The 25,358-nt window shown below is 37.3% G+C and overlaps 2 protein-coding genes across 3 annotated transcripts in view; one reads left to right on the top strand and one right to left on the bottom strand.

Annotated features, from left to right (window-relative positions):
• Positions 1-407: 407 nt before the first annotated feature.
• On the bottom strand, positions 408-10,357 carry SPCS3 (signal peptidase complex subunit 3). Its single transcript, XM_064417768.1, has 5 exons — positions 10,095-10,357; positions 7,612-7,685; positions 5,033-5,109; positions 3,482-3,597; positions 408-3,050 (listed from the first exon to the last, which is right to left on the bottom strand). The coding sequence occupies exons 1-5, from the start codon at positions 10,235-10,237 to the stop codon at positions 2,918-2,920; spliced, it is 543 nt and encodes a 180-aa protein (XP_064273838.1). The 5' UTR covers positions 10,238-10,357; the 3' UTR covers positions 408-2,917.
• Positions 10,106-25,358, top strand: part of ASB5 (ankyrin repeat and SOCS box containing 5) — a 39,706-nt gene continuing 24,453 nt past the window's right edge. The window contains exon 1 of one of the 2 annotated variants that reach the window (XM_064417765.1): positions 10,106-10,169. Coding sequence is in view for 1 of the 2 variants with exons in the window: in XM_064417760.1 (XP_064273830.1) it covers positions 21,736-21,931 (196 nt within the window). In the remaining variant the exon portion in view is untranslated. Of the gene's footprint in view, positions 10,170-21,719; positions 21,932-25,358 lie in introns of those variants that run through there. The other variant, XM_064417760.1, reaches the window with a different exon arrangement.

The following is a 25,358-nucleotide window of genomic DNA, read 5'->3' as shown; positions in this document are numbered from 1 at the left end:
AAAGCTATTTTGCCCCTCCTGCATAGAGCCATCAGTGTAGTGCTGCATGTTTTTGATGGGAAATGGAAACTCAGGCTACGTTAAAATTTTCTTTTTTTCAGTCCTTACAAAAGAACTCCTGTCTCCAGAACCTGATTTAAAAATTACTATCTGAAATGTATCTTTAGCGTTTTCAGTTCAGCCTCTCCCCATGAAGTAAATCACATGCATGGGAGTACCTTGTTTGTACGTATTACTCCATAAACCAGCAATGTTTAGTAAGCAACACAGCTAAGAGATCAGCTGCCAGCAATACTAGTACGTCATGAGATGTGTGAGACAAGAGGAAGTAAATGCCATTAGTTTCCACAAAAGCATATTCTTTTTGTAAGTGATTTGAGAATTGTCACAACAAAACACAGTAGCCATTTGAATTTTTAAAAGGCTTTTTACTTTTTTTTTATAGAGATCAGTTGAGGAATTTGCCTCCTTAAACTCTGAACCAACACCCTGTCTCACTTAGCGGCTCAGGAGCAGAAACCAAGCTATTACAGCATTAAGTGTTCATCTATGCTGGCCTTTTCCTCAAGATAAATAGAAATTCTTCTCTCCAAGAATTTGAAGCCCATGATGGTTTCTTCTTCATCTCTCTAAAATGCTTACCTCAAACACAATTTCTCTTCACAGGGAACGGCTAATAAAACATCAAACATCACATCTGAAAGCTACTGTTTGTGTCTTGAAATTCTGCTACTGTCTGCTGGGAGGAATACACCATGTTGTAGGACAGAAAGTAGCTTTCTCCCTGATGCTCTCTGACAGTGCATCCTTGTCTTTGTAGTTAAAGCTCCTCTTTAATAGGCAGACATTATATTCATTAGAAGAGTACTGCCAAAGGAATGCAGGGAAGTGGTTGAATGCCAAGCCACAAGAAATGCTTCAGTAAACAATTAAAGAATATAATTTATGAAAAAATCAACCACTTATTCGGCAATTAGCAAAACAAATCCACAACTTTGCCCAATTATCTCTAAAAATATTTCGTTTTCCTTCTTTATGACAGTTTTAAGTTCTCTGTAACAGTTCTTAGAGCCATACATACAATTGATATCAAAGCACAGCAAAAACAGTATGTGTTTCAATGTGCTGATTATACTACTCTGTGGAAAACAGCACAAGTCCAGAGAACTGAAATTCATGCAAATATGATGGATACAAATGACAAATTCTCCTACAACATTCATGTCAAAAAGACCTTTTAGTTTTTGCACTTAAACAAAATTTTGTTTGTACAGACAAAGCACCTTTTGGGAATTATTTTCAAGACCTTTTTGATTAATACACCAACATGAAAAATTTATTAAGTAGTCACTTAGGGATAATTTACAAATATTAAAGATCCCTTTTTAAAAGTAAGGCAGTTCCCTCAAAATCAATCATCTCTTAGGTGAACTCAAAACAAAATGGGATACTCTGCTCCAGTCTTTTGCATGTATTATTTTGTAAGGTTTTTCACAATGCAGTTCTCATCATTTTTCCTATTACTTTTTTTGATTTCCAATATTAAAACCTGAGTTTTAGTTTCCTCTCTTTCCAAGTCCCCAGGACATCCAGAACATTCCCTGCCTGGCAATGAATTCTCTTTTCATGCTTTGTCTTTAGATACACATGTAAATCAGGGATTGTGCCAGGAGGGAGACACTGGAAGGCATGTGCTCCTCCTGGGTATCTCCTGGATGGCCTGAATGCACCAGTCGATCACTGCAAGTCATCCCTATGGCCTAGAGGTGATCCTGGTACCCTGCTCCTTCCCTCCTCCCAGCCCCAACAGCACTCCCAGCTGAAGCTGAGGGAAGGAGCACACACAGGGGGATGTGCAGCCACAGAGAGGCCACTTTTTCTGCAGAGGTGCTGCCTGAAGCTGCTGCACACTGCTTGCTACCTTTCCTATTCATGCAACTCAGCAAGCCCTGCAGGTAGACTCACTGACACTCAAGCTAGTAAATCTGCCTCAATTACTCTATCTTGCCATGGGGAAATCCACTGTTTTGGAAAGGTTTACCCAGACTATTTAGGCAACATCTACCCTATTCCTTGCTATGGAAGGTCCTCTCTGATATCAGTTGTCTCAGCCCCTTCTGGAACAAGAACGTTTATTTTTCCTGATGAACAGATCCCAGCAAAAACCTAGAGATTCCATTTCAGAAAGCCTTCCTTTACCTAAAGCTTTTACTTTTCTTACTGACTTAGCCTTATGTCTTAGGCTTAAAGAAATAAGAGTCCTATTGAATAGGTTTCTTTTTATTCTTCCAGTTTGCTGCATTGCAAGCAGTTATTAAAATGATTTGTAATACAGAACTGAATGTGGGCTACATCAGTGGCACTCAAGATTTGAGGCTGACTGACAGATAACGAACTACCAGTTTTCCAAGTAGCTGCTGACAGTCCTAGAAAGGACCAAGTTTAGCCTACTGTAACATACTGCACATGGATTCAAAAAAATGCCCTAAAATAGAATAGCCACTTCCTTCAGGCACTTCCAGAAACCAACTCCAGAAGGTATATTTGAGTTCTACACAAAATAAGTAACAATCACAGTACTTAAAAAGCCCAAACACAGGAAGACTATCTTCTGGTTTAAAAATATTTATTTAAAAGAAAAGGAGATCTATACTTAAATGGCCAGGAAAAAAAATTCCTCAGTTTCCCCCCTCCAAACCATTACTCTGCAATTTACCTTTCCCTTAAGTTTCAGCTTCAATGTTTTATAAAAAAAAAAAAAACCCTGAATTTTCATTTCCTTTTCCTATGCTACTATCCTGAGGAAATTCAGCTCCATTCAGTGAAAAGTTGCATGGGATGCAAGAAGAAACTGCAATAAAATGTATCCACAATATACAAGTATAAAAATATTTTGCTTATGATTCAGTACTATAATTTAATAACTTTTTGTTGTTTCATAGGTATCTGGGAAAGGTACAGACACATGTCCTGATCCTGTTACAAGAGGTAGAATGCCAGCATTTGGTACAACATTCCAGGAGAGAGTCAAGGTGATATTCCTGTTTCCCCTGCAAAAGCAACAAAGACTATCAGCACAAATACTCAAGTTAAGTGATTTAATTAACAGTTACTAGTATTAAATACATTAGGATTGTTTATCTGGTCCAGAAACAACAAGCTGTTTAATTTTAGGAAGTTACTTCCCACTCTTTTTTTCACTTGACTCCTTTGGAGTTGAGTGCATCACAGAACCAGTTTTACACAGCCTGAAGGCAGAAACCCAGAAGCCTGTTGCTCATAATAGCAGTGCATCTTCTAGTCTATGGAATACATAGGATATCTTGTACCCCAAGGCCATCTTCTAACAATCAAAGATGCAATAGAGATGACACAGTATCAGATGGAATATACCACATCAACGAACATACATATTAAACGCAAAGTATGTAAGGAAATCAAGGAATCATGAATACCAGTAATAAAACAAATATTTACTTACTTGAGACCATTTCCATCATCAAAGAAGAAGTACTTTGACTTCATGTCTTTTAAGGACAGCCTTGGGTTATCTCCTCTCAACATGATCTTGTCCCAAAGGACCACCTGATTTAGGGCCTAAAATATAAATTGCAATTAAGTCAGCAAGGTATCTTACCAGAACACATTCAGACACTGGATCTTCATTGCACTATTCATCTAAAACCCCTGAAGTACATGCTTGCAATCCATAACTAATTTAACAAAAAAATGCTTCACAGTGGGGTAATGTAATACCACTACACAGTGAACTGTGGCATTGAATAAATGGAAATAATAAGGAACATCTTAAAACACAAGAAAGACATTTAAAAAGAAGTCATATGCTTTAGAAGAATTACAAAGCATAAAGGGGTTTCTTTCTGAATTGCAAATGTAAGTCACTTTTAAAGCAGTATTAAGACTTTGTTTCAAATGAAGGACTTAAACTGAGTTTTCATGACTCTGCTTATGTCCTCAATATTTTTCCAACTTTAATGGAAATCTCTATTTGAATTGCAAGCATAACCCACCAAAAAATTTAATGTTGAAAAAGTGAGATCCCAAGTTCTTACCAGAATTTAAACTCTAAAGAGTAAATATTTTACACTCTAAAGTGTAAAGTTCTTTCAAGTAGATGCTAAACAGTCTTGTTTAGTAATTTATAGAACAATTTAGAAAAATACTTCTCCATATTTGTGAGAAGTGTCGAGTTACATTGAAGAAAAATCTAAAATACGGAACAATACAATAATATCACTGCACAATCTAGTACAAACACATATCCACCATCTTGTTTAATATAACTAAGGTACTTAAAAACAAACAAACAAGTTGAAAAAGAAAGGACAGTTTTGTACTCCTAGAAAGTTAAGAAAACTGCAAAGCTTTCACCATATCCTTGCAATGTGACCACAGAAGTTTTAACTAGAATTCAGTGGTATCATGGCAGCATGGTGTTTCATGAAAGCAATTTTTTTAAAGACTGCTCCACATAGTTTTTATCAGGTCAGTAAAAAGGGTTTTCTGCTATCCCAAAGGGAAGGCTCAGTAGCAACCAATTTAAAGGACCAAGGCAAATTATTTTGAGAAGTATGACAAGATAACAAATGAATTATGGGGCTACAGTAACTGGTAGGGTCAACTGTGATCTATGAACAAAACACACACATCAGGCCAACCCAGAAGCCATTCTCTCTTGTTTCTAACAGCAGTCAACTGCAGAAATTTAGAAAAAAAGTAAAATGGACAGAAAAGGTGAAGAAATTAATTTACAGTTACTATTTTAAGTATACTGCAACACAAGGCATGTGTTATTTTTCTCCCATTCTACTGGGCATATATCAAATTAGGTTTTATGGAGGTGAACTTCCCAGCCTACAGTTTAACTGTCAAGAAAATAATCATGAAGGCCAGTAAAACCAGTACAGGCTAGTAGGAAATGCTCAACTCTTCTCAGCAAAACTACAGAATGTTTAAAAATAGCTGCAGTACTAAAATGGGTAATTGCTTCAAACCTCTTTTTAATACTTACATTGTTTTTCGTTGAATATTCTGCAGACAAATACAGAAACAATTGTTTAACATTCCAATCAAATATACTCTGCAGATGTATGCAAGTTAAGAAAAATACCATACTGTACTTACATAACCTTGTTTTATTTTTACTAGATCTAAGTAGTCTATAATCATTACAGTGAGCTCTTACCTTTCAACATAACTCATCTTACTCATAAATCAGAGCACTGCCAGCAGTTTGAACATGTTTTAGTCATAATAAAGTGACAGGTTTTCAGGTGGGTATTGCTTTTTACTCCTTACGAAATCTAACAGCTATTTCTCCTCCAATAATTTAAGAGTTCTGTATTTGACACTGCAAGCTAGTAACCAGAATTCTCTGCTAGACAACCTATTATAAAACCTTAAACATAAAAGTCATGACAGAATTCTTCCACAAATATCCTCACGGCAATTTTTTATATCAGAGAACCCTTGTATCCAAATAAAGTAATGTTAAACAACATATAAATACAAAATTGATGAAGTGTAGGGAATTCAAAGAGCCTTTAATGCCCATGTTAGAGAAATTAGAATATGGGATATATTTCATATTGAAAGAGACCCCAAAATTAGCAAATTCAATTCTCTACTGACAACAAATAAAGCTCATTAGACTCCAACAAAACTCTGATCAGATTTTTGATCAGCAGTTCAAGACCTGATGACTGCCATTTGATACAGTATAATAATGCTATTCTAATAATGGAATTCTAAATAGTTGTCTGTTTATTTAACAATAACGTGTGACTACTAAGAAAAATACTTTTTAATTCACAATCAAGATTAGCTGTAATCTTTTATTTAGTAATCCTCTTTTGTAGTCTATTTGCCATTCTCTCAAAAAATAAATACATTCCCTAACCAGCCTCAAAATCTGTTTTTCCATCTTCCATTCATCCCAAGACAGACATGTTTTTAAGCTACTAATTCAAAGGGCAAGAAAGTAAAGAAAGAAATATTTAAATCCTGTTACTGCAGGAACAGGTAGAGATATTTTACTTGAAGATTTTTTGTCATCTGACTCAAAATATCAAACAAGATTTTGAAGATCTCCTTGACACGATTTCTTATCACTTGCAAAAGTTAACAATTAATTAAATAAACTGAAAGGAGATTGTGAAAACTATATGCTCCCCTTTCCGTTGCCTAGTTCCTTTTTCTAACTGCTATTTTATTTAGCTTCTCCCAGGACTAACAACTTCTTTCTGGTAGATATGACAGTCCATGTACCTGTACGTCTTCACAAATGTTGAACAAAAACAAAAACCCCTACTAGACTTTACAGCTTTAAATATTGCAAACTTTATTTACGCCAGGCATGAGAGATTCAGCCAGAATCATTAAAAAAAAAAAGGCTGTTACTAGTAGAAGTCATTCAAACATGGAATCTTTATGCCCACATATTGCAGACTAATCCTTGTATAAGAACATTTCTTGTAGAGGTGCTGTCCTGCCTTGCTCTGCTTCTCTCTATACACAATGTGTACAGGTCTGTGCATGTATTTTAGAATTTCAATCTCTGATTTTAATATGTATAAGCATTTCAGAGATAAAACTCAGGAGCTTACCTCTCCTGATTCCACTTGATAAAAAAATCCTCTTATTCCTGTGCAAACAGACCTGCAAAAGTGTGATTAGCCTGTTTGTCCAGCTTTGTATAAAGAGTTGTATTTTGTGTGGGCTGCTCACACAATGCAGTGTTCTTCAAAAGGGCGAAACCAAAACACAGAGGTAATCAGTGTCTTGCCTGACAGTGACAAAAACCAGCAGACATGGAAAAATCCCAGGATTCTCAGACCAGCTGCAAAATATGGTTTAGTGTAATCACCTGAACATGCCACCTATTACTTGGTACTGACTTCTGCAGAAAAACTCTTTCAAGAGCCTAAATCCAGACTGACAGGGAAGCAAAGAGATACAAAAGAAAAACTGCAAGTGAGAAAGAGGCCAAGATGTGATACATTTTTTAGTAAATCATATGTTTCCCAGTGAATTTCATACTATTCAATTCTAAAGATTAGAGTCTTTAACATGTAAGCAAGTAAAGGATTACAATGCCTTTTTTGTTTTTAGAAGAAGACATGTACTTCTATGCAACTGTTATACAGTCAGGACTTAGAAAGCCTCACAACAAAGTGAGTTTGAAAGGTGCAGTTCCTAACTTAGGTATGAATTCAAAACAATATGCTAGATAAACCCTACCATTAATTCACTCCACAAACCACTGATACAAACTTCACTCAAAAGTAACAATGTCTAGATGTTAAACTGCACTCCCCATTATTAGATACAGTGCACTTAACAATAGAGCTTGATTTTAAAAACAAGCATTAAACAACTTGTCATCTACCAGAGACCAAACAGCTGGTTTAAGTTCTATTTTACTGCCACAGCTATGCAAAATACTATTTTTAGCTGCTTTAAATTTTTATTTTTAGACAAATTGCTAGTTTTCCCCAAGTCCTGAATATCTGAAGATTATAAAGTAACAAATATAGCATCAAAGTGTTCTTAAACCAAAATGTTTGCAAACCATTTCTTCATTAAGGATATCTGCAGTAATATCAAATGTGACGAATCCCAGATCACTTCTTTCTCTAGGCCCAGTGAAATCTTCTACATTTTTTCTAAGAGAAAACAAAACACAACACAAGATTATCCTTTCTCATTATTTATATTTTACACGCTACATAAATTATGGGTTTTATTAGATATTTCCCTCATCCATTTTCTGTATTTTGCGTTATATACTTTTGGCTAAAACACAATCAACATTACAAACTAATACCTACCTTCCAGAAATTATGGTGTCCCAGTTTTAAATGTCAGGCCTTGCCACCACAGTGTCTAACACATTTAAATAGCCTATTGGCTTTTTCCTGTTAACAAAAATCAGTATCAAAGCTGAACTACATTTCATTTTAGTAAAATATGTTTTAGCATCGCCATATATGCAAAACTGATTGGGACACCATCAGCACAGAAGTCTGCTGGTAACCATGTTCAATATCATTTCTCAACTGTCCTTGAAAAAACAAAGCCTATTGTGCTCCTACCATTCCAATACATCAGTTTATATGAACAGTTCACACAAGTTTCAAGATTTATTCCTGTGGGATATTTAAATAATAGCATGAAGAAAACAGTTATTTTCCTCGACATTCTGGAAAACGGTATCATTTTGGAAGGCTTTATTATAAACCCTCATTTGGAAAAGTACATCATGTTGCCACACTAAACCACAATGGAAAGAGCAACTGGAAAATAACAGACACACAGCAGATATTTCCATATGTATTCATAAAGCTTATCAGTTTACCAAACTTACCATCAACCATGAGGAATACCACAAGCAATTAGCTTGGCAACCAACTATGAACCTCAACTCCTCACTGAACAAATTCTTTTATGAATTATGAACTTTATAGTTATATTTTTTCCAGTTTGGAAATTAGTTAATAAAAATATTATTTCATTAAAACCAGGTTTAGTAATCGCAAATAAAAAAAAAAAGTTTAAAAGAGAAGAAAACACTTTTGGAAATAGCAGTTAAGAAAAACACCACCAAATCTTCACAATTTAAGCCTTAGTATAAATTTCCATCTCTGCAAAAAGCAGTATATTTTTAAGTAGTAAGCCTTATCAAGCACTTGACTTCACTTCTTAAACACTGTGAGTCAGATGGAGTAGCAGGCCTTAAGCTTGGGGTCTCCAGAACTTCTCAGACATCCAAGAGAAGCAGATTAGGTATAGCATCTCCCAGCAACACCAGATCTGTGCATCACAGAAGGGACTGGCAGTACACAAATAACCCAAATCATGCATGAGTACGCTGCCCTGTATATGCTGAGCTCACTGTAACACTCAAACACATGCTTTTATGTCAAGTTCGTGTTTTTGCAATTCTCAGTGTAGCAAGAATACAGGTTTTTTGTTTTTTTCCTGTGGTATTAAACCAGTCTGAAAGGTGATGGCAGTCCCTTTGTTTGCATTCATGTCTCCTTTCAAGTCCTGCTATTTGGCTTCCACTGGTGACACTTACCTTGGGGTGGTTCCTAAGCTGCAAAGAAGCATCACCAAATCACAAAACAGCCTGGGTTGGAAGGGTCCTTAAAGATCATCAAGTTCCAACCTCCCTGACATGGTCAGGGACACTTTTCACTAGACCAAGTTGTGCAGAGATACATCCAACCTGGCACTAAACACTTGCCAAAGTGTGCTGCTTTAGCTCCCTAATCTGAGCCAAAACCAACCTAACAAAAAACATGAGCTGAGATAAAGGAACTCAGTTAAATGTCCTATGAGCCAGATTCCCCAGTGGCGCTCAGGTAAAGAACCACGTGGCAAAAACGGGAGCAAAGACCTCCCCTCAAAGGTGGCTGTAACAGCTGCTGAAATGCTTGTGAAGCTACTGCCCTCCACATCACACATACTTAACTAAATGGAAGTTCTTTGTGAGGAAGTCTCCTTTCAGAGAAAAAAACCCACCCCGAAACAACACCAAAATTGGGGAAAAAAAGGTCCCCCAGCACAAGCTTGCCCGTTTTATCTGTGTAGGCAACAGGTTTTGATGCGGTATTGTGTCCTACACCTGGTGCATTTCGCAGGGAAGCCGTCCCAATCACTTTGCTGCCATAGGACAAAAAGTATGCTAGGTTATCAACAGAGAAACCGAAGAGAACTAATTAAAAGGAACAGATACTACGATCGGATAAATGTTCATAGGTCCCTGTCCCTCCTCAGCTGGCTGGACTCCGCCGTGAGCGGCCGCTCCGCCGCGGGGCCGAGGCGGCCGGGCCGCTCCCGAGCGCCGCCCCGGCTCCCGCCCGGCCGCGCCGTCGTGGGGCTCCCCCATTGGCGGGCCCGGAGCGCAGGAGGCCGAGCCCCGAGCGCCGCGCGACCGGCCCGGGGCCGCCCGCCCGCGTCCCCTCACCCGCCCCGGCCCTTCCTCTCAGCTCCCGAGCCCTGCGCCTCCCCAGCGGGCAGCGGCTGCCGCCCGGCCCCGCCGCTCCCTCCCCTCTCGCCGCCGCACTCACAGCGTGACCCGGGAGACGGCGATGCGGACGGGCACGCTGCGCTCCTTGAAGGCGGTGGTGATGAAGCAGCCGAAGGTGAGCGCCGCCATCACGCTCAGCGAGAAGGCGAAGAGCGAGTTGGCCCGGGACAGCACGGTGTTCATCTCCCCGCTGGGCCCGGCCGGGGCTGCGGCCGCTGCTCGGGCGGGGCGGGCGCGCGGACGCGGCAGGAAGCGGGCGGCGGCGGGCGAGGGGGGCGCGCGCGACCGCCGCGGGGGGCGTGGCCTCGCTCCGCTGGGCGGGCTCTAGGGGGCCCCGCCCCCTCAGCCGCTCCGCCCCGTTCCGCCAGGAGATGGGCGGGGCCGACACCGCGCCCGGGCGCGACATGGCGGCGGGGCTGGGGCCGGCTGGGCGCTGTGGGTTCACTGCCTGCCGCCGCCCTCTGTGCTTCCAGGGCACTGCCTCGCACAGGGGAGATTCTGCATTCCGTGTAGTAAAGCGCAAATAAGTTTTAGGCGGAGGCTTGTATTTTCGCTTGATGTCTGTATCTTGCTTTCACTGGAACTGTGATTTGTCGTTCCCTCCTTTGCTTCCTGTAGGGTGCTCCTGTTCATTTCCACTTTGGTACACACGTGCTCAGTATGTCAATGTTCTTGCCTAGAAATTTCCTTTAGTAGCTGGGCTTGTTCTTGGAATCTTTTTCTTTGGTGTAGTGATCTCGCACTTTTGGCAGGGTGAGGCAGCCTTTCACCTTACTCCACCGATTTGGTTGAAATTTCATTTTAAATTGGTACCAGCAAAGAGCAGTTTATGTAGTGAGCGATTCCTGACTCCTCCTGTGGGCCCATTCCTGCTTCCCGGACCTGCAGCGTTATCCGTGTGAGAACCCAGGGGAATGAGAGCTTTTGCAGTGCTTTGGGGCCGATCTTTTTGTGAAGGAAGTATTCCCGTATATTAACGCTGTATTCCTGGGTATTAACGATACCAGAACCCATCGGCGGGGATTTCTCGGGGCTGCCAACAGGCGTCAGCAGTGATTCAGGTTTGTTTAATTTCCTGTTCCCATCCCTGCGGTTCCAGTGCTGCGGACACGGGGAGCGGGAGCTGCGATGCGGGAGTGTGAAAGGATGGAGGGCCTGATGGTGACTGAAGGGACGGGGAGGAGGAGGTGGGCGCTGCCAGGCCATTCTGAAATACCTCTGATGATGGTGCTCTTTCTTTTCCTCCCTGTAGCCAGGAGCCAGGTCTGTGAATCAGGGGAGAAAAATCTTTGCAGATAAAGGTAGGAAGTAGAAAAGGAAAAAGATCAAGTCTTTTTGTTTTCCCCCAGACTGAGTACCTGCAGCACATGTGTGTTTAGCCTGCGGGGTGTGAAGGTAACTGAGGAGACATTCCTTTGGGACCCTGTGTTCCATATGCAGTTGGTTTCTGTGTGCCTGTGCATTTACCGTGTTGAAATCGGTCACAGGCCCAAAGAGGGTACGCTCTTTTCTGGTTTGCATTTCCTAATTCTTGGCCTTTCTGATATTTCATAAGAGTTTCAGCAATACAGAGAGCTTCTTGTGTGAAGACTTTTGTTGGCTTGTTATTGTTTTATGCTATTCAAAATATTAATTATTATAATGATTTATGGTCTGGAACTTCTTGTTACTGAAACCTTGGGTTATTATTACTGATAAGTAGGTACTTTCCCCCCAGATAGTTGAAGACTTAGAAGCATTAAGGAAGCTTTTACTGTAAGCTTCATTTTAGAAGTTATAAAATGTCTGTTGCTTTCCAAAGGATAGTTCAAATGTCAGCACCATTTTTTTTCTCATATATACAAGGAAAAAGAGGCTTAATCACCTTTGTTCTTGCTTTTAGTTCATGTGGTTGCTATTTAGAGATTTTCATACTAAACAACTGTTTAATAAAAAAAAAGGCTCTTGGGCAGAACTTATAGTAATAAAGTAGTGAAATTTTCAAAGCAGTAGTTAGGTACCTGCAAAAGACCAAAATCAAAAGGTTTAACCAAAGTTTGGGAGACCATTTCCAAGGTGCAGTGGAATGGTATTCATTACCACCCAAGAAGCATCCTTAAGCTCAGACCAGCAGAGCACAAGGCATGTCATTGTTCAGGCTGGCTATTACTTCAAGAAATGTCATATTTTTCATTACAAACTCGTTGAAAAAAATGCAGAGGTAGAATTGGCAGCAGGTCTGAAATGTAGAATTTGCCGTCCTTCTTCAGTCCTCACTCTAAAATTATCTGACTTTGAAAATGAGTTTTTGTGCACTCTTTGATCTATTAAACATGTGTTCTTTTTTTATAGTGCCGTCACTTCAACAGGATTGATCCTTGTCAGCAGCTGATGATAAGTAGTCTTTTGAGAGAGAGTAGCTTGCTTTCTTTGGTTGACATGTTTCTACTCTGATGTTCAAGTTACGGAGCGATTCCTTTCATCATCTGTAAACAAAACAGCAAGTGTTGACACTGACCATCAACAGAGATTGCTATGAGTTCTTAGTTCTCCCACTGAAGTCATATTGGTTCTAACATGGAACACATAGATGGAAGCTTTGGGGTGTATGTTGTGAATTTCAGGTGAAAGGGAGGTGTTAACTTCAGCCCAGCTCCTTTAGCCTTCTTGGGGCTAAGTTTCTGACTAATTTTACAGGTGAAAGTTTAGGTGCCTGTGGCATCTTTGCACCTAGATAGATGAGGACCTTTTTTTGATCTAGGGACATGTATGTATGTTCTGATTTTTTTACCATAAATCTCTAAATAATTTCTTGTATTAGTCCTTTATTAATTGTTGAAATGTTAATTCTTTAAGAGACAGTAGCAGCACACAGCCTCTTAGGCAGCTCTGGGTAGGAAGATAAAGATTAAAATAAATGTGGCCATGATCAGCTGTCTCTTGCAACAGCCCCCTTTCAGTTAACACCTCTTCTGGATGGCTCATTTTTACAGCTGGTGTGGAAAGGCTGTGACTAAGAGAAGAGGCTTTTTGGACTGCATTTGATTCTAGTGCTCTCTTCACTCCATTTTTTAAACTTTGGATCTACACAGTATGCAGAATAAGAAGATAAGCAAGAAGAAATTTTCACTTGTTTTTGTAGTATTATTGTGAATCCTTCAGAATGAAAATCTCAGGGAATTTTTAATGTCTGATTTCAGAATGAAGTTGATCTTTTACAACATTGTCTCATTTAATGGCATAATAATATGGCAAAATAAAAGCTGCATCACAGAGAGAACCAAATATTCTTGGCTCCAAAGTCAATATGTTTTGGAGCCTAACACAGTTTTTGGCTCCTGTGAGGTTTGCTTATTTCATGGCCTATGAAGACATGTTAGGTAAATTCATTCAAACGTTACTGATTTAGCTTAACCTTTCTCACTTCACTGTGCTTTCCATTCTGGACTGGAAACCCGAGTGCTACCGCTCCACCTCATCTGGGTTTTAACCTCATTCACTCAGCCAGTTGCAAGTCTTCATCACAAGGTATTTTTATGTCTCTCATAAAAGCACCAAGCAGAGACTTGTCATGCCTCAGCTTAAAGAAAAAGATGTTTTACTAGCTCTGTCATGGTGATATCATTTAGCCGATACCAATTTTAGTGGATGGAGAAAGCATTTCTGTTATGAGCACTAGCCATGGGAGTCAGCTTATAATGACATAAGCTTGCAGAATAAACTTTTAACTCTCATCCCTACTATTGACTGTGTAATTTCCTTTTATTAACAACATTCTTAAGCACCAAAATATACTTTACACAGAAAGAAGAAAAATTAAACCACTTAACTACTTTGACTTATTCAAGAAGAAAATGTGACAAAATATGAAGAAAGACGGAATAAAAATAAATGGATGATTTCACTGTTTTTAGAAACAAAAATTATTTTTTTAAGAAAAAAAATAAATGGTTAAGGAAAAATTTACAGAAATCCTGTAACATAGAATAAAATTAACAGTTTTGAAAGGAATTCAAATTGATGACAAAAGATTCACAGCTCAAGTATTGTTTTTATTTAGAGGCATCTATTTAATAAGAACCTGTGCCATTTTTGCTGTTAGTTGAATAAAAGATTAACTATAAAAACTGCAAAAATACCTTGTTTAGTTACATGAATTTAGATTAATAAGGTGGTTGCACTGCTTACTAGAGAAATAGGAAAGTTAGCTTGTCAAGCTAGTTGAAATACCAAAAGCATTGATCCTGTGGTACCACAGTTCTAAGGAAGAGGTTGAGTTAGTTGCCACGGAGGGAGTCTGTTCTGTAAAATGCTTGGCAATGAAAGAAATTGCTTGGCCCCAGAAAGGAACTATACATAGGGAAAGAAGAGCAAAATGAGGAGGTTCTTCCCAAGATTGATTGATACACCTGTATCAGTACATAAAGCCAAATCAAAGGTTATGCCTGAGTATCCTTATGAAGAGACAGTGAGTACGTGCATTTTGACATTACTCTCCCCTCATAGTTTGCTATGACTTTTTCTAGGGAGTCATTTGCCTTTTTTGCAGAATGGGTTGTAGGGGATGGGCGTGAGAGGTTTTTTCAGTGTAAAGTCTAACAAGGTTGGTTTTAACTTACATGAAATTGCTGGATTTTGAACTGAGGTGTGTACCAGTAGACATTCCTTCCTGTTGATTTCCAGCAAGGGAGAGAGAGGGTCAGGAAGCTTTAGCTGAGGAATGGAATGGGCAGCTGGAGGTGGTAACTTTTTAAACTTCTGGGGGGCAAGATTTGCTGGAGTTCGTCTGTCAGCAGGCTGTGTGTGCCTGCTGTCTGACACGTTTCTGGGTTTAGTAATGTCTCTAAGTACACACATGACTTATTTTGGAATCTTCTTTAATACTCTTAATAGTTGAGTTATGTTAGATATCCAAAGAGGACTGCAACAAATACTGTAAATAAACTTACTATGTTTCTAGCAAAACTCAGATTGAATTTACTTGTAAGCTTGTTGGTCATACCTACTTCCCTTCTGGGTAGGACTTTGCTGTCGTGAGTAGATGGACTGGTTAAGCAGATCAAGCATGTTCATGTGATAATGTGACAGCAGAATTGGCTGATACCAGACTTGCAGCTGCACGACAAGCAGCTATCCAGTGGTGCATAACAAAGGGGTACAGATTTGACATTACTGTGTTATTTTTTCAAGAACTGAGAAAGTAGAAAACTAGAATTTCTTAATCATTTAAGTAGCTGAGTTACTTCTGATGCTTTTAAATACATGTTATATGGAGAATGTCTGTTATGTGCAGAGATACTGATTGATATTTAATCCCTGACCAGTAATTCCATTCTCTGGAAATCCAGACATACAGGTCTGTATGCTAGAATTATTTTCTAAGATAGGAGTAGTATTTCCAACTACTAGAAAAGGCAAAGCACCTCAATGAAAATATTTTGAACTCATTAAGAGTTAGTAGAAAAAACAGTCTTTTAATGATGTTAGAAATGAAAGGTTGCATCATTTATGTACTCAAATAACTCGATTTGTATAGAGCCTAAACTTGTGTCAGACCAACGATTTTAATACACTGGAGGAAAAAAGTACCACTGTACCACCGAAAGGCATAAATTTGAACTTTCTAGAGCAGTTCAAGAACTGATGGAAGCGCTACAGAGAGAAAGTATGTATGTAACAAAACCTTTGTAAATTTGTGTGCATTAAAGCTCTTTTAAAGGAGCTGTTGTGCTTCATTATTAGAGAAGGCAAAAGGTGTCTAAATATGTAACTGTTAAGTAAAATGGGTGTCAAAAGCCAGAGCTCAACTATAAGAAGTGTTTTAAGACACTCATTTGTCCCTCTTGTGCCATTAAAGATGTCATTGCATTGCATTTTGAAACAGACTTTTGGTTCAAGTCTTTAGTTGGGTTATCAGGCTATTAGCCGGGATTATAAGAACTGCAGAATGCAGTTCCGATTTCAACAAAGTTGAAACTTCATGTTGTATGGTTTGTGTAGATCCTGCATAGACATGGCATTCAGGAAGAAATCTGCAAAAAGGAGATATGAGCCTTTCATTTCTTTGGTTTACAGTGTTGTGTCTGTTGTAACTGGCAACACAACTCTCAGGTTTTTGTGCTGAGAGTATGGCTTTGTCATGATGCTCAAGTCTGTAGAGTTCTTAAGGATAGCAATGGGGTGCAGTGAAAAAGCAGTTCAGATCTAAACCAAGTCTCCTCTTTTCTGGATGAAAAAGTTCGTGTTCTCTCTTTTTTTGTCTTTTCATTCCCCCAGAACAGTAGTACACAGTCTGTACTTCAGCCACCTCTTCTCTTCATATTTTATGAAGAGTAATATTTGGGTTGTATTAATGGTCTTGAGTTCCTGTTTAGAAAAGGACACAGCAGCTGCTTGATGTTTTTCAGTCACTCCAGCTTCTGAATTTCTTGTAACTCACATGTAAATGTGACTTGTGTGGTTTATTTTCTGTGCCTAAGCATAAATGCATAATGTCCTTAACTTAAGAATGATATTAATGAAAAGAACATTTAAGACTTTTTGAAGATTGTTTTATGGTATGCATGCCTTTTTGTCTTCAATCCGATGTTAAGGTAACATTTTTGAGGAAATAAATTTTAAAATAGTTCCTTTGAGTCTAGATTTCTCCAGTTCAAATGCTTTGAATACAAAATAGAAGAAAAAATTGCTGAACATAGATTAAGGAGGAAATGACATAACATTCAGTAGCTTTAGATAAGCAGGTAAAATTTTGAGGATTAGCATCTCGTACACTCATTAAAATACAAGTCAGCTGGTCACTAAGCAGGTAATTTTTCATGCTGAGTTAGACATTTCCTTTTCAGTAGCTCATGCTTCTCTTCTTTTGAATCCTTCATGAAGCATTTTCTGCTTACATGAGAAACCCAGTACTAAAACTGGATTTCTTACTGGTATTTTATTTTAAACTCTTTGTTTCCAGGGCATTACTTTATAAATTTCTCCAGGTTGGTTGCGTATAATGTGTAAAATAACAAACTCTTCAAAACACCTAAGAGTGCCTGTTCTGTTATACCCGTTACTGGACAGAAGTTTCAGAACCAGGATGATTATCAACTTCTTGAGTATATTTAGCTGTCTTTTGTGTGGAGGAAGACATGCAGGTGAAGTGTCATACAAACAATTCCTTGTACTGTATTTCATCTTTATCTCATTTTTAAAATAAACATTTCCACTCTCAGAGTTTTATATGCATTTCCAAAATACAGAAGAAAACTGTTAAGACTAACTGTAATGGAATTTGTGTTGTGAATATAATTACTTTTTTACGTCTTCTGTAATTTAGTTTAAATAGATTACTTAAAAAAATATAAATAGAAGGAAGTATGCTTTGCAAATATAACAACAGAGCATGTGCTACAAAGAAATCATATTTCTAAGGGTTTTATAGTCTTTGATGTTAAAAAGATTGCCTTCAAAGACTGAATATTATATCAGTTGTGTTAATTTTCTTGTATATCGTACCTTACTGAAAATTACACGCATCAGTCCTCTAAAGCAGAGATGAAAAATTGCCAGAATAAAACAGTTTATGAATGTGGTTATGCAATTAATTATAGATGATAGAGCATAGTTTATGTGGTTTGTGGTTTGGGTTTTTTTTGTCTGTTTTTTTTTTTTTTTGTTTTGCATTGTTTGTTTGGTTTTTTTGTTGTTGTTTTTGTTTATTTTGGTTTTTGTTTTCTTTTGTTTTTCAAAAAATTACTTTGGTGAGGGTAAATTGTACACTAGATTTCGGACAGTTTGAATTAGCACAAACAGGTGCCACTGCTAAATACTTTCTGCACTTGGCTGGTACACAGCAAAGCATTAAAGGGCAGGTTACTTTGTCTGAGCTCTGGAGTTTGAAATGAAGCACTTTATAGTCATTATAAACAGCAGTATTGCTATCTTGATTATACAGATTATGCTCTTGAGAAAGAATAACTGACCAAGCTACATTAAGACGGGAACTCTAAGACCATAAATTCCAATATTTGAAGTTTCTTAAGTGGTTTTAAAATTAAAATAGTTAATTGCTGGATGTGGGGAGGGGAAGCATATCAGAGGAATCATGACATTGTTCTTGTTTTATTTGCTGGAAATGTGCTAGTATGACAGGGTGAGGCTATTGTTGCCTGTCATGGTATTACTATCTTCTTTAAAAAAATAAAAATCCAAATATTGTTAATCTGCTGTGTAGCCTGTTACCATTGTCTTGTGTGCTATCATAAAACCCTAAATGCTAAAATAATTTTACATCCTATCTCTTGTTTTGACATTAAGTGGATGAGCAGTCAAGATTTCCTTTTATTTAGGTTTGTAATCTGAATTTTGTATTAAAATAAAAATTATTAAATACCTAATTAGTTATTCTTTTTACCAGGATATCTGAGTGTTTTTTTAACAGCAATGAAGTTATCTTCAGATTACTCCCCATTTTACTAGTGAGGAAATGAGGCCAAGAAATTTTATTCCCAAAAGTCAAAACTACATGGGAAATGCAAATATCCAGATTAAACCACTGCTCTTTTTAAGTGTTTTGCTGTCATTATAGTGTTGTATATTTGTTGCATATGGTGCATTTCTGTTTGGAAGCTCTCATTCTGAAGTACTGCAAGATCTGATTCCAGTTACTTCACATTGCCATGCAATAGAAAATGTGGGACACTTACATCCCACTTTTTTACAATCCTTCATGTCATCTCATTGACTGTCAGATCCTTCATTTATGTACCTATACTTCTGTTTTCTGATTTCCATTACAGCAGCTGTAGCTTTTTGTTTCTGGTTTCCCACTCTGCATGGGCTTCAGATCTCAGCAATCACATTGTTGGTTCTCCCAAAACGCCATGTGGGCGTTAACTTCTAAACAGTTGCTCAGTTTTCATGACTGGGTGCCTCATAGCATGGCTCTGCCAACAAGCTGTAACAATAATTTCTGTAGCACTTTAGAACCATTAGATTAGGATAGATTTGGTTCTGTGCAGCTGGGAGAGTTTCCAGCTAAGCTGGCACATAAGAGTTACAGAGCTCTAAAAAAAGAAGAAGTATTATAAGACTAATTTTGCTAGCTTCTGACAAGTATGTGTGAGCTGGAATTCTCAAAACTCATGATTTCATGTAGTATTTCTTCCTTATGTAGTTTAATACTGATGAGGGAAGTTTTTGAAAAGACACAAGGCACGTTTTGATACAGGAGTAACCTTCCTGTTCGATTTTCATCTTGTTCCTAAAAACGACTTTACAAATCTGTGAGGTTATTTGAAACATCACTTACAAAATACTGAATGCATATTAGCCTTATTATTGTAGTTTTTAATTTAATTTTTTTGAACCTAAACAGAGAAAATTAACTTGAAGAAAACTATTTAACAATTGGGAAATTTATTTTGTGATTTATCTACTGCAGTTATAAGAAGCAGCAGAAACAGTATTGTTAGTGGAAGATTAATTCTGAGCACTCTTAATTCCTGCTGTTGTTTATGGTAATTGTTATTTGGAGTTTTGCCTCTAAAAAGAAAGATTATTTTGTTTGTTAACAAAATGTGGGAGAAGTCCAGATGAGAAAGCAGGTACTAGATGGCACAACATGAAAAAAGGGAAAAAGGGTCAGATAAAACATTGTAAGGGAGAATGAGCTTTCTGTAACATAATTATGGCTTTTCCTTGTAAATGGAAATTTGTGAAACAGGTCCATAAGATGGCTGGGGAATTCAGTGGACTGATCAAGTTAAGCTTAGTAATACTAGTACAAATATGGAAGAAGTAATAAATTCCAATATTGGGTGTGTTACTAAGGAAAATACCATTTCTATTAATGATTGAAACAGAATTTGGCAGTGGTAGCTCAGAACATAATGCCTTTTATACTTGTGGAAAACATGACACCTCAATTCAGTATCCAACAACAATGTGCCAAATATAAAAAGGGATTTTCATTTGGCATTTTAAGTACTCATTCCCGCTTCTAAGAATGGTATGAGGAAAGCAGTTCCTATTCTGGCTGGATGAGAAAATGTCTATAAATGAAATTTAGTAAAAAATTGTGTATTTTTTTCCTAACTAATATAGTTTACAGTGTAAACTCCTTTTAAATTGCCTTTTCTAGTTATGATTGACTTTTAAGCGGATTAAATTTTTTCAAAGAAAAATACCTATTGCCTCTTTTTTTCAAGATAAGCACAATTCACTACCTGTCTGTTGAAAATTTTAATATTTATTTCTAAGAACATTTCCACTTATCATTGTATTTTCTTCATTTGTATAGGTTTGTTTGAATTTAGTTTCCAGAAAACATTACAGGTTCTTACTCTAATAAATTACTGTGAGAGTCAGATAAGAGGTGCCTTATTGTTTCCACTTTCCTTTCAGAAATATGGTTTTGTATTATAGTGCTTAATATCTACTATGCTGTTCATTGAAGTCAGGGTGATCTGTGGATGCAGTGACATTTGGATCATACCCTTTTATTCTGATGGACAGCTGCCAACATTCTAAAATGTTTTTATTTTTTTCTAATCACCAAACAAGAAGCCAGGGTAGAATAGAAAAGCTTAGGATTACTTTGGGTAGAGGATTTTAAGTTATAATTCAAGACACTGTTTTTTTAATTTAGCAGGAAGTATAAAAGTTTAGATTAGGACCGTTTCTTTGCTGCCATGATTCTTTACTTTAGGATTATAGTTCACTTAGAAATCTGGTTCTGTCATGCAGCTCCTCTGTTTGTATCATGTTGCAACTCAGCAATTTACTGAGCAATTACTCACACTAATGGAACAACTTGTGAGTGACTGCTGATGACTGTGAGTAATAGCATTAGGCTTTATAAAAGCAAATTAATTCTTAAAAAATCGGAGGAATTTAGATTCCCCTCTCTAAAACTGGCTAACAAATAAAGCCTGTCATGTCATATGATGCAGCACAATGAAATACATATCATAACTATTAGAAATTTTCTTTGTTGAAATTTTACCATTGCATTTTAATTAATTTAATTTTAGGTGTTCCAGGTCTTATGCATAAAAATATCTAGATATTTGATTTGTATTACCTACTCTAAGTACTGTTTTTTATATAGTGCTGAAGTCTTTGCATACTAGATGCTTTCATTCAGCCTGAGCAAAATGACACTGTCAAAGCTGGTATATATTAAATCTGTTTATTTATTAATGTGTACTTCAATTATTTACTGATATGATTCTGGTTTTTTAAGGAAAGAACATTAGTCTGACATAAAATGAAATAACAGAAAAGAGCAGTTGTACTTAAGCAGCAGGAAAACATATCTTAGCAAAAACAGATTATGTGAGTTATGTGGTTTAGTACATAAATTTCAGGGTTTTATAATAATACTTTTGAAAATGTATTTTAAACATGTAAATAAATTAATTAGAAATGCAGAATTTGCAATGCAACAAACCTTTTAAGTGGAACAAGTACAATCCAGGATCTTGGAACCTGCTGTCCCACATGAATATCACCGGGCTAGCAAGAGTGGTAGTGAACTCAGTACTATGTACAGTATAAATAATCGTCATATTTTGAGCAGCAGGCATCATGACCAGCTGATATTTTCTTTCCTCGGGACCAGTTGTTCCCAAGAGTGCATGGCTGGAGCCATATGATCTTATCAACACATTTGAGAGCCCGACCCAAACACTGACAGAGATTTTGCTGCAGCAATGACTGTCATAGAAGAAAGTCGCCCTTTTGCACAGCAGTTATCCAATGTCTACTTTACTATACTTTCACTTTTTTGTTTTAAACTGTTTGTGAAGATCAGCCTTGCTATACTTAGTCATTTCTACATTGTGAAAGGAAACCGTAAGGAAGCAGCAAGGATAGCTGCTGAATTTTATGGAGTTCCTCAAGGACAAGGTATATTTGTACATACTTTGTTATCACTACTGTTTGGGGATTTTGTTTTTCAGGTAATTACTTATCTGCTAGCCTCATTTGCATTCAGTTTTTCAAATGATTTGTGTGACTGGGGTTTTTTTTCTGTACTTGTTGCTGTGTTTTTTATAGCAAAATTTATCTGTATGAATGTTGTTAGATTATGTGAGCTTTTTTTTGGTTTTTTTTTAATTTTTTTTAAATTAATATTAAGTTCAGGATAAAACTGAAATATCATAGCCAGTTTTCTGTTGGGACAGAGGCCTATATTTAAAATGGCTGTATATAAATAAGGTTGCCGAATACTTCCCAATTTGGGACTATTTTCCCAATTGCTCCTAACATTCCCCAGCTTACCATGCATAGTTGAAATTGTTCATGTTTGGCATATGATTATTTTGCACCACTCTAGTAAAACTGGTCCAAATATTTCTGAAAATTGTGTCTTGATTAGGGTAAAATTTTCATATAGTAATTTTTTTGAGGGATATAGTCCTCATATACCTTGAATAAGTTGTCTTATAGCAGGAATGTTAGTAACACTTTGTCAGGGTGAGCTTTTGGGCATGATTGTGGAAACCCTTCAAATTTCACTGGGTTGAAAACTCTTGTGGAAATTCCATTTTCTGTTCACACATGCAGAACTTTGGCAGAACTGTTGCCCCAAGCTCATCTGTAGTGAGGTACCATTTTCATTCAGTTCTTCTGCATTACAGAACACTCTTTCTTCTAAATTGTGGCATGGTGGTACATGACTGAGCCCTGATTTTGCTCTACTCAGGATCCTTGCTACCTCACTTGTCTTTTTTGTTTTTCTTTGTATTCTGGGATGGCATCAAGCTGAGTTAGGCAGTGGAACAGGAAGACTTGTCTTGCCTCTTACTGTTTTTACCACTCATCCCTAGGTACCACAAAGGTGAAGACATAGTCCAAGTTAAACATAAAGAGAGAAACTGTAGAATTGAGCCTGAAACAGTTTCAAACTCAAAAGATTTTTTCAGTCTTCAATGCTGGGACTAAAGCTAGACATTTTATGTAGGGTTGTTAAAATTTGCAATCCAGAAAGAAAGGCTTAAATCCTAAAGCAGGAATTAGCTTATTTTGCAGAAGATTTACTTGAGATGGATTTACATCATATGTTTTCTGTACAAGCTCTGAAACCCAGGGTTTTTACATCTGAGCCTGTTAATGACACTATTACTATGTGTGTGTGTTTGTGTGTGAGTGTATGTGCACATAAATATGTGTGGGAGGGTGTGGGTATGTATGGATATATTTACTACAGTAGGATAGGAAGAGCACAGACAGGAACACTTGCAGAGAATGGGGATGGCCTTACTTGAAGTCAAGAATTTTTTGCCAGAAGCTGCTCCTTAGCTCTAAGGCAGGTCTTTATGGGAAGACCAACATATGAGCTGGGTGCAGAAGGAAAGAGACTTGGGAGGAACTGGAGGGAAAGGAATAACATGCATCAGGCTGGAGAGTAAAATAGTGTTTATGGTGTTGCCTGTTGCTGAGCCCAGGAATCTGTAATTCAGTCATTTGTCAAAAGTTTAATCTCACACCTAAAGAAATTTTAAGCATTAAGTATTACTAAGCATTCTAGTAGCTGGCCAATGCAAAAGACGAAAATCTATCACTCTTGCAGGTTACTGTTTCAGTCAGGTAGCAGAGGTTTTTGTTGATTTAAGGATCAAACGTATGGTAGATTTTATAGTTTTCTGGTTGTTTTATTAAAAGAAAATGGTTAATGCAACTATTTTATGCTTACATTGTACTTTTTACAGCTCAACATCAGTGTGCCTTCATTTTTCGCTGTCCAGCTTGTAGTGCTTTGTTCTGCGTTTGTAACAGTTGTAAGCACATGTTCAGCTAGTGTTACAGAATCTGCTATTCATCCATTTGTTTGACTGTTTGACTAACAGCAGCAGTCCTTGCTCTTTGGGATGCAAATAATTGACCTCAGAACCATTATTTTATCTTTTCTGTAATTTAGTTCTATGTCTGTGGAAATAGTCATGCTAGTGTCTGAACTCACAATGTGTTGTGGGATTTGATTTTTTGGTGTTGGTGAAACACAGAGATGCCTTAGCAGAATTCTTGTAATACATGTAACAAAATATCCCGTTAAAAGTGATATCTAAAAGATGTACAGTAAATAACATGAAGCATGAAACTGCTTGAAACATTACAGTGTAAAACTAAATACTGAGTATCCTTCTAATTAATGATCCATTCTGTGTTTTTTCTCAAGTAGCAGAGAAACCTTGGCAGAACAAACACAGCACAAAGAACCACCAAGATAGATAATTAGCCTAGCATCTATCATTAGCTTATTGAAGTTTATAGTGTTTCAATAAGTAATTCAAATTAGAGGAAATATTTCTCTTTATTTTCTAATTCTAACCTGATTACATACTCTCAAAATTCTGTTAGGAATGTTATTTTAGGTTTGCTTTTGATAACAAAAGATTACTTATTGGTGTTATAATGGCTTGGCTGGGACAGAGTGCTATAATTTTGAAGAAAAAAGAACCTTTGGAAATAATGTGCTACTAGGCACAAGCATTATTTCATACTTTCTAAAGTGACTCCTTGAGTTAAAATAAGTGTTTCTTTTATGAAGTCTGTGTAATTGAGGGTGTTTCAGATACAGAGAGTTAGTTTTTGGTGGAACTCCTTTTGTAAAATTGAAGGTATAGAGATCAGTTCAGGAACTGAGGCCCAGGATCATGCATTTCAAGGCTGACTTGCTTTATTGTGTCACTTTTTCTTTATTAAATATAAGGAGACAGCTTTGCCTGTGTCATCTGCTTTGTCTGGTGGTGTTACTAAATGTTAGTGGTGAAATGGGTCATACTTTGTTGCTTAATATTTCAGGAATATTTTCAGTTTCAATAGTCAGCATGGAGTGACTATTGAGTGACTAATGGAGTCACTCAATAGTCATTTATCCTTTAGATCTCAAGTGTATGTGAACGGCTGGATAATGTCACAGTCATTAATTAGAAAGTATTATACTGTTTATGTGGTAATGAAATATAGGAACTAGATCAGTGTTTAGCATCAGCTAAGACCAAAAAAGTGCAAAGGTACCTTCAGAAGTAAATTGAATGCTCTAGGATCAAATATACATGAGTTATCTGGCAAATGTTTGGCTAACCTGTTTTTTAAATGCTTAGTAATTGTGATTTCTGCAGCATCCTTATGCAACCAACTGCAGGTTTTCTGTTCTCATCACTAAACTGCTTCCCATTCCCCCAAGGGTGACCCAAATCTTTATTTTTCCTAACTAAATTAATGAAATATTATTGTTTCTCTCTGTTTATGAGAAGTAATCAATTTAAGGACTATTATCATGCAATTTCCTACTTCTGCTGTTTTTTTTTTCTTTCCTAGAATAAAGTAA

The sequence above is a fragment of the Passer domesticus genome, chromosome 4 (genome assembly GCF_036417665.1).
Source record: "Passer domesticus isolate bPasDom1 chromosome 4, bPasDom1.hap1, whole genome shotgun sequence".
NCBI classification, from domain to species: Eukaryota; Metazoa; Chordata; class Aves; order Passeriformes; family Passeridae; genus Passer; species Passer domesticus.
The sequence above is the reverse complement of the archived record's forward strand: the minus strand, read 5'-3'. Positions and strand labels throughout refer to the sequence as shown.